The sequence below is a fragment of the Ipomoea triloba genome, chromosome 11 (genome assembly GCF_003576645.1).
Source record: "Ipomoea triloba cultivar NCNSP0323 chromosome 11, ASM357664v1".
Lineage (NCBI taxonomy): Eukaryota > Viridiplantae > Streptophyta > Magnoliopsida > Solanales > Convolvulaceae > Ipomoea > Ipomoea triloba.
Window position 1 is genome coordinate 7,857,398 of NC_044926.1, and position 10,207 is coordinate 7,867,604.

At 33.0% G+C, this 10,207-nt stretch overlaps 1 protein-coding gene across 5 annotated transcripts in view; it reads left to right on the top strand.

Moving 5' to 3' along the window:
* The window catches only part of LOC115996575 (dynein regulatory complex subunit 6-like), a 9,760-nt gene extending 3,650 nt beyond the window's left edge, over positions 1–6,110 (top strand). For all 5 annotated transcript variants that reach the window (XM_031235867.1, XM_031235865.1, XM_031235864.1 and 2 more), the window contains 8 exons: positions 1,203–1,274; positions 1,390–1,461; positions 2,001–2,072; positions 2,505–2,576; positions 3,132–3,275; positions 3,660–3,731; positions 4,016–4,162; positions 5,629–6,110. In XM_031235867.1, the coding sequence (XP_031091727.1) occupies positions 1,203–1,274; positions 1,390–1,461; positions 2,001–2,072; positions 2,505–2,576; positions 3,132–3,275; positions 3,660–3,731; positions 4,016–4,162; positions 5,629–5,813 (836 nt within the window). In that variant the 3' untranslated portion in view covers positions 5,814–6,110. The remainder of the gene's footprint in view (positions 1–1,202; positions 1,275–1,389; positions 1,462–2,000; positions 2,073–2,504; positions 2,577–3,131; positions 3,276–3,659; positions 3,732–4,015; positions 4,163–5,628) is intronic.
* Positions 6,111–10,207: the final 4,097 nt, after the last annotated feature.

Consider the following 10,207-nt stretch of genomic DNA (forward strand, 5'->3'; position numbering starts at 1 on the left):
TTTTTTTTTTTTTTTTTTTTTTTTTTTTTTTTTTTTTTTTTTTTTTTGTATAACATGTGATGGCACAAGGCATTACCATATATACTAAACCCTAGTGATTGCTACCATACTAAAGTACTAAACTCAAGTTGAACATTAAATTTTGATCATGTCTAGCTTGTTACTAATGTAACCAATTCCGTCCCTATTAAGCCCTATGATGGATTAGTCAGCCCTAATTGAACCTTCTTTTGTACAAAGTGACAATGCACATCAATATGTTTTATTTGTTCTTGGAAACAGGATTGTTTGATATATAAATGGTTTCCCTGATTATCTCACTACAATTTTAATGGTACATGTGTTTCAAGGACAATCTCATTTAGCATGTTGCATATCCACACCAAATTCATAAATTGTTTGAACCTTTCCATGATATTCAAATTCTGAAGGATCTTGCTACCACACTTAGCTTCTAGCTCCTCTACAACAAACAGACACTTCCCTGTAGTCGATCTTCTATCACTGTGTACCCAGTCTAGCCAGCATTTGAAAAAGCTTAAATGTCTAAGTGCCCATGATATGCATAAAATTCCTTTTCCTGGTGCATTCTAAAAGTCATTTTAGCTCAAGACGGGAGGGTGAATCAGGGTTTATGCACTTCTACGTGATCAAACAAATCTGAACATATAAGGAGTATGATAGGTACATAATGAATCTGATATTATTTAGGCATAGCACAATCAATTATGCATTATTCTAATACTAGGCGGCTTCTTTCTTTAACTCAATTTCATGGCAATGGTGAACAGTAATTTTAGTGGCATGACTTTCACTCCTGGTGTTGCCTCCGTCTTCTAAACTCTGCTCAGTAGCTGGATATTATGTCGGCCTCCTCTTTTGTTGTTGGATGTTCAACAGTACCTCTGGCAGTCTCAACAGTCCTCCTAGGGTTCCAATTTCAAGCTATACTTTCTAAAAAAATCCTTAGGTCTTTAATACCATGATATTTGGGATACAGAGAATAAGTTACTTGTATTACATATGATGGTATGTACCCCAATATATACAGGTGAAGACTCAAGGTGTTACCATATACTAAACCCTAGTAACTGTCACCATATACATTTAACAATGAGTCAATAACTTGGTGCCGTCTGCTTTATATTCTTCTTTTCATCTTATAAGATGTATTTAATGCCCAAATTTGCTGATGCATGCAGCCCTTGGTTCCCTTTTATATTTGAATCTGAGCAGATGTTATCTGACAGATGATGGATGTAACAAGTTCTCAAGTAAGTTATGCCTGATCAGCTTAATATGCTACTAAAGTGCATAAGAGTATGCCAGATTATATTTGGAAAAAATAAGTAGTCAGTGTTGACCTTTTTGCTATTGTGTTTTCTGTAGCCCTGCAGACTTTGAAAGTATTGAACTTGGGATTTAATGAGATTTCAGATGGCATTCTTGTACACCTTAAAGGCAAGTTTCTGTTTAAGATATTCTGAATAATTTAGAAAAATCTCTTTCTTAGCTCACCAACTAGATTTCCAGCTGACCTGCTCTATTAAAACCCAGATTCAATTGAAACTTCTATGTTTTACATTTGTTAATCTACTATGGAGCATATGTTATTTTTATGTTGATGCTATTTCCCTCTTAACACACTGAAAGAAGTTTGGGTGTGGGATGTTGAGTGGATATTATGTAATTGCCTATGGTCTTGACATGCTTAATATAGTAATATCCCTTGAATATTCCATCTTATCAATGTCATGTGTTTGATTTCCTCATCTAGTTTCCTCCTCTTTCTGTAATAAGTCTATGCATCTTCAGTTTTCACTGAGAGTTACTATTTTTAATGGTTATTACTTGCTATTTTTTGCACAGAAAGTACAACTATATTTCTTGTTACTATTTAATTCAGATGTTAAATGTCTTTCACTTGATTTTGTGTCACACTTGCATTTGAGTGTTTTTAAAGACGGTGAAGTGGTTATATTTTGAATCGCTGCAAACAGGTTTAACAAGTTTGGAGACCTTAAACTTGGATTCATGTGAGATTGGAGACAAAGGACTGGTCTACTTGGCTGGTAATTCACTAATTTTTCATCCTTTATTATTTGATATTATAGATTTCATTACCTTCTTTTAACATAGTTTTCTGTACATTGAATAGGAAAGTCAATGAATTTGTATAGCAACTTGTCTACATATTTTATCTATATCAGATTAGGCATATTTTGTCAATGTTCGATAAAAATATAATCTCATATTCCAGGAAAGCTCAAACCTTTCCCTTGATTGGTAAGTTATAACTAATAATGTCTTGAAATACTGTTTCACAGTGTAAATTGAGCTCATCTTAGAGTAGTACCCTGTTGTTGGACTTAATGCCTTCATATGCTTTTGAAATATCTTTGCCTGACCATTTGATCTACATCTTATAATTACTTCTTCTGCTTTTCTCATCCCCTATTTCTCTAAGTTTGTGATTTGGTTTTGTCTGGTAACTCTGGTTTCAGGCCTTAAACGTCTAAAGTGTTTGGAATTGTCTGACACTGAAGTCGGAAGCAGTGGACTCCATCATCTTTCAGGTTTTTTCTGTTGCCTTTACTCACAGGATAATATGGTTTGGATTTGCATGTTACTCAAATACTATGTCTATTACCATATTGATTTAACGATTAGAATATCTCCTTACAGATATGGTGCCCTAGGTCCATTTTTTTAACTGACAGAGAGTTCTAACTGAAATGATCCTCTCTGCAACAAATGTACTAATTGATTCAAACTCTTTTAACATTAAGTAGTGATAAAGGGGCAATTCTGTTATTACGTATACCTAATATTTATTTCGCGGTGAATGCTTACTTTGTAAGACATAGTTATCCCTAGATATTTGGCTCTCAATGAAATTCTTTCTATTTTATCAATTATAATGGGATTTAATATTGTAGTGCATTCAGGATCATGCAAGGTAATTAACTTGAGTTACTGTACAAGTAAAGCATTAAGGATAGTTCTACACCTCTTATCACTATTGGAGTAAATATTTTGCATAATTGGAGTAAAGAATCATGAGTATTTCAAAAAAAAAAAAAAAAACTCAATTTTGATTTGACATGCCTTGTATGAGTTGTATCCTGCAGGGTTACATAATTTGGAGAGTTTGAATCTGTCATTCACTGTCATCTCGGATTCTGGCTTGAGGAAGTTAAGTGGGTTGTCATCGCTGAGATCACTTAATTTGGATGCTGGGAAAGTTACGGATGCTGGGCTTGCGGCTCTCACAAGTGGGTTCTTTTAATGGTGTCTGTCCTTGTGCTTGCTATTTTATGTGCCTGATAGTGATTCAGTTTACACAATTTTGTTTTTCAAAGGGCTGGTAGTTCTCTATGTTGTCTATGCTACTTGGCACTTCTTTGGATATATGTATATAGCTTTTTTTGTTATTGGTCTGAGTTAAAAGGAAAGAAATCCATGAATGGTCATCTTTTTTATCAATGCTTTACAGCCTTCCTCAATGATACTGTTGATGTACTGTTTATGACAATGCTTGATGCTTCTTTTGGATACTTGTTTTACAGCTTTTTGTGTTCTTGATCTGAGTTAACAGGACCCAATTCCATGAAATGAACTTTTGGATTTCTCTTTACAGCTTTTGCAATGACGTGCAGGTTTGACAGGATTGACACATTTGGATCTCTTTGGAGCTCGAATTACTGATTCAGGAACAAACTACTTAAGATGTATGCATGAAGTAATCTATAGATTTTCCTGTTACAGAATCTAGCTCCCCCTCCCCTCTCCAAACACACACACACGAAAAGGAAGAATGAAAAAGCAAATATATGTAGCATTTTTTAATGCTAAGAAAATTGAATGAATGAGATCTTTAAAGTTAAGTGCATGATCCATAAAATTAGTTGCTGGAAATTTAGAAGTTTATATTTGTTTATATGCTTTTTACTTCTATTTTTAGCTGCTGACCACTGATCCTTGCATATTTTCATCATTATTCTTGGCTGAGCAGATTTCAAGAACCTGAGGTCCCTGGAAATTTGTGGTGGAGGCTTGACTGATACTGGTGTGAAGAACATCAAAGATCTTACATCCCTCACTTTGCTAAATCTTTCACAAAACTCTCATCTGACCGATAAAAGCTTGATAACAATTTCTGGTATGTACCTCTCTCTTCAGCGTGAGACATAGTTATCCCTTTCCAGCAGAAAGAATTTATTTGCATCTTATTACCTATTATTATATATCCATATTTATGTATTTAGAGCTCAATGTAACCAGACTGCACATTGACTTGGATTGCCCACCAGGTCTGATTGGTATTGATGTCAGCAGGATATCTTTATTCTTTAGTAGTTGATATAAAAATTATAAAAGTAGGACAGAACCTCAAAGTAAGGAGAACTCAAGAGCAAAGGATTTTAATTTTTAACTCTTAAGAATAAAAAAGTATCAAATGTTGCAAAGAATGTCAACTTTTTCTGCCAAGGGAGTAAATCCCATCTACAAGTTTGTGAATTGAAAATACCAGGCCCAATTGGTAACTGATACACTATCATTAAGGAAAAAGAGTTCGAGTCAGATTAGAAAAGCAATGCCAATGGTAAAGAGCCACTTGCGTGAAGTTTGAGACTTTAGAGGAGAGGACTATGGCTAGAGAATGGAAGGCTTGAACCATAAGCCAAAAACCATGTAGCTACCTGATTTAGGGACAAAATGGAAAAGGAAAAAGGCCCCTAAGATTCAAAACTTGCTTGTATCAGGCAACCCTAATTTGGTTTCTCAGTTTCTAATTCTGGTCTGTTAGCAGTAGGGAATGGATAGTGTAACAAACAATGGAACAGGGAAATGTCTCACAAGTGTGTGAATGTACACACACTCCTAAAAGTTTCTTGATCTTCTCTATAGCAAAGCAACAAGGGTGAATCAAGATAGAACTTTTGCAATACAAAGAACACCAATCAACTTCGGTTGTTTTTAAAGTTGATTTACAAAGTTGTTTGTTCTAATACTAAAGGCTGCAGACACTAGCAAAGAACTAGGCAAGCAATTGATGTTTCATCAAATCATCACACTATGAACATTGCATGATATTTATACAAGCAATTCATGGAAGTTGAACATTCAAAATCCATTGTATAAGATGATTGCAAGGTGGTTAAATTAGTTTAAAATCATTGAAGAATAGGCATGGAAGTTAAACATCATCCATTCATCAACCACCATGCCTGCATTTGAAGTTGGAGTTCAAATATTTGAATTTGGAATTTCAGAAACATTGCATGGCTTACACACTCACCTTGGCAGGATAACATACTGTGCAGATTGCAGAATCTGCATACCACTCAAGCTTGCCATGGCTAGTTCATTCCCGCCCTGAAACACATGCAACTTTTCCCAACTGAAATTTGACCTTATCCATCATATTCATTACTTGCATATATATGTTTATAGCATCACTAACTCAATAAGTTTCCAACATGGTCAAAGTCCTGCATCTAATTTGACTAGATAGCTATCCTGTTCCTGGTTGAACCTGTTCAACTTGCTGGTTCATTTCTTTAGTTCTCCTACTTCTAAAACATGAAGATATATGTCTGGTCATATTTCTGTCTCTGTATGCAGGGTTGACATCACTGGTGTCTTTGAATGTATCAAATTCTCGCATAACAAGTGCTGGTTTGCAACATCTGAAGCCACTCAAGAAATTGAAATCCTTGACACTTGAGTCTTGCCTGGTAACAGCAGATGATATCAAGAAACTTCAGTCAACCGACCTCCCCAATCTTGTGAATTACAGGCCCGAATGATTCTCGAGGGAAAACCTTTTGTGCATAGATCAGCATTCAGCAATGAACTATTCCACTAGTTGAATTGTAAATACACCATTGATTCTTTTGGACAAATCAGATGTCACTCTGTCTTCTTCATGCCAGATGTGAAGCTTTCTTTCATATGAGAACAACTATATGAAGAGGAATGTAAATAAACTTCCTTGGTATGTTTCCTAACTTTGGTTTAGGTTTGCCTATTTCAATTGTATCTATTTCCAGTCGGGGGACACAAATAGATTTATCATCATATTAATAAACGACTGATTAGTGTCATTTATTTATATATTCGATAGTCACATATCAATAGACAATAGTGTTTATACTTCAGTGATTATCAAATATTATTCTAATCTTAAAAACTAACAAGTGTTAATGAAAGTTTATCCTTTATTATATATATATATATATATATATATATTTCATAAAATGTGTCGAATAGGCATCAATTAGGCTCTCAAACTATTTAAAGACCTATTTAAAGTTGTAATTAAGTACATAAACATGTAAATTTAGTTCATCAATGCATAATTACCTATTAGTGACATGTAATAATAGGTAAATATAAATGCCACTTTTTTAGCATAAAATGTGTCAAATAGACCATCGAACTTTACCTGACAAATCAATTAGGCCCTCAAAATTATTAATGTTGCAATCAAGTGCATAAACATGTCAATTTAGTTCATCATGGCGTATTTACCTGTTAGTGACCTGTAATACCAGGTAAATGTAAATGTTAATTTTTTTTTTTTTTTTGCATAAAATGTGTCAAATAGACCATCGAACTTTATCTGAAAAATCAATAAGGCACTCAAACCTATTATAATTGTAATTAAGTACATAAACATGTCAATTTAGTTATAAGGCATAATTACCTGTTAGTGACCTGTAACACCAGGTAAATATAAATGCCACTTTTTTTTCGCATAAAATGTGTCAAATATGCATCAATTAGGCTCTCAAACTATTTAAAGTTGCAATTTGGTATATCAACATGCAATTTAGTTATCAAGGCATAATTACCTGTTAGTGACCTGTAATAATAAGTAAATGTAAATGTCACATTTTTAGCATAAAATGTGTCTAATTGGGCATCAAACTGTACCTTAAAAATCAATTAGGCCCTCAAACTTTTTAAAGTTGCAATTAGGTACATAAACATATCAATTTAGTTCATCAAGGCGTAATTACTAGTTAGTGACCTGTAATACCAGGAAAATTTAATGGTCAATATTTTTGCATAAATGCAACTTTTAAAAGTTGCATTTAAATAAATAAACATGTCAATTTAGTTCATCAAGGCATAATTACCTGTTAGTGACCTGTAATAACAGGTAAATGTAAATGTCACTTTTTTAGCATAAAATGTGTCAAATAGGCAATCGAACTTTACCTGAAAAATCAGTTAGGCTCTCAAACATTTTAATGTTGCAATTAGGGGCATAAACATGTCAATTTAGTTCAGCAAGGCATAATTACCTGTTAGTGCCCTGTAATAACAGGTAAATGTAAATGTCACTTTTTTAGCATAAAATGTGTCAAATAGGCAATCGAACTTTACCTGAAAAATCAGTTAGGCTCTCAAACATTTTAATGTTGCAATTAGGGGCATAAACATGTCAATTTAGTTCATCAAGGCATAATTACCTGTTAGTGACCTGTAATAACAGGTAAATGTAAATGTCACTTTTTTAGCATAAAATGTGTCAAATAGGTCATTGAACTTTACCTAACAAATCAATTAGGCCCTCAAAATTATTAATGTTGCAATTAAGTGCATAAACATGTCAATTTAGTTCATCATGGCGTATTTACCTGTTAGTGACCTGTAATACTAGGTAAATGTAAATGTCACTTTTTTTTTTCTTGCATAAAATGTGTCAAATAGACCATCGAACTTTATCTGAAAAATCAATTGGGCTCTCAAACCTTTTAAAGTTGCAATTAGGTACATAAACATGTCAATTTAGTTTATAAGGCATAATTACCTGTTAGTGACCTGTAATAACAGGAAAATTTAAATGTCATATTTTTAGCATAAAATGTGTCAAATAGGCATCAATTAGGTTGTCAAAATTTTTAAAGTTGCAATTAAATAAAAAAACATGTCAATTTAGTTAATCAAGGCATAATTACCTGTTAGTGACCTGTAATAACAGGTAAAAGTAAACGTCACTTTTATAGAATAAAATGTGTCAAATAGGCAATCGAACTTTACCTGAAAAATCAGTTAGGCGCTCAAACATTTTAATGTTGCAATTAGGTGCATGAACATGTCAATTTAGTTTATCAAGTCGTAATTACCTATTAGTGACCTGTAACACCAGGTAAATCGCTGTGTCCGTGTGCACGGACTTGGGAACGCAATCTGCGTAGTGTGTGTGGGCTGGGCGTTGCAGCGTCGAAACAGCGTGTGTATCAGGCAGACTTGGTACGAGCCGGTGCGGGAACTTGGCTGGAAACGGGATGGATGGCACTAAGGAACGCCTTAATTAATTTAGTGTCATGTACTGTTTAATTTACGTTGCTTTTCCCTCTTGTAAAGTTGTAATATTAGATAGTGTGCCTAACGATTGGGGGCTTTGTCAATCGTGAACCTATGTATTGGTTGGGTTAGTTTCTGCTAGGAACTAATGTATGGGAAGCCGATAGTGCTTAGGGGCTTAGCGGGTATGCTGAGTTGTTGACGAGTAAATGTCACTATTTTTTGCATAAAATGTGTCAAATAGACCATCAAACATTATCTGAAAAAGCAATTTGGCACTCAAACATTTTAAAATTGCAATTAGGTACATAAACATGTCAATTTAGTTTATAAGGCATAATTACCTGTTAGTGACCTGTAATACCAGGTAAATATAAATGTCCATTTTTTCTGCATAAAATGTGTCAAATAGGCAGCAATTAGGCTCTCAAACTATTTAAAGTTTCAATTTGGTACATAAACATGCAATTTAGTTAATCAAGGCATAATTACCTGTTAGTGACCTGTAATAACAGGTAAATATAAATGTCACTTTTTTAGCATAAAATGTGTCAAATAGGCCATCGAACTTTACCTGAAAAATCAATTAGGCCCTCAAAATTTTTAATGTTGGAATTAGGTGCATAAACATGTCAATTTAGTTCATCAAGGCGTAATTACCTGTTAGTGACTTGTAATACCAGGTAAATGTAATTGTCACTATTTTTTGCATAAAATATGTGAAATAGACCATCGAACTTTTTCTGAAAAATCAATTAGGCACTCAAACCTTTTAAAATTGCAATTAGATACATAAACATGTCAATTTAGTTTATAACGCATATTTACCTGTTAGTGACCTGTAATAACAGGTATATATAAATGTCAATTTTTTGCCTAAAATGTGTCAAATAGGCATCAATTAGGCTCTCAAACTATTTAAAGTTTCAATTTGGTACATAAACATGCAATTTAGTTCATCAAAACATAATTACCTCTTAGTGAGCTGTAATAACAGGTAAATGTAAATGTCACTTTTTTAGCATAAAATGTGTCAAATAGGACATCGAACTTTACCTGAAAAATCAATTAGGCCCTCAAAATTTTTAATGTTGCAATTAGGTGCATAAACATGTCAATTTAGTTTATCAAGGTATAATTACCTGTTAGTGACTTGTAATACAAGGTAAATGTAAATGTTACTTTTTTTTTTTTTTTTTTTTTTTTTTTTTTTTTTTTTTTTTNAATACACCATCGAAAATTATCTGAAAAATCAATTTGGCACTCAAACCTTTTAAAATTGCAATTAGGTACATAAAAATGTTAATTTAGTTTATAAAGCGTAATTACCTGTTAGTGACCTGTAATACCAGGTAAATATAAATGTCCATTTTTTTTTTTTGCATAAAATGCGTGAAATAGTCATCAATTTGGCTCTCAAACTATTTAAAGTTGCAATTTGGTACATAAACATGCAATTTAGTTCATCAAGGCATAATTATCTGTTAGTGACCTGTAAAAAAAGGTAAATGTAAATGTCACTTTTTTAGCATAAAATGTCTCTAATAGGCCATCAAACTGTACCTGAAAAATCAATTAGGCTCTCAAACTTTTTAAAACTGCAATTAGATACATAAACGTATCAACTTAGTTTATCAAGGCGTAATTACCTGTAATACCAGGTAAATTTAAAGGTCACTTTTTTTTTTTTTTTTTTTTTTTTTTTTTTTTTGCATAAAATGTGTTAAATATGCATCAATTAGGCTCGAAAATTTTTTAAGTTGAAGTTAGATACATAAACATGTCAATTTAGTTTATCAAGACATAATTACCTGTTAGTGACCTGTAATAACAGGTATTTGTAGGTGTCACTTTTTTTTTTTTGCGTAAAATGTGTCAATAGGCA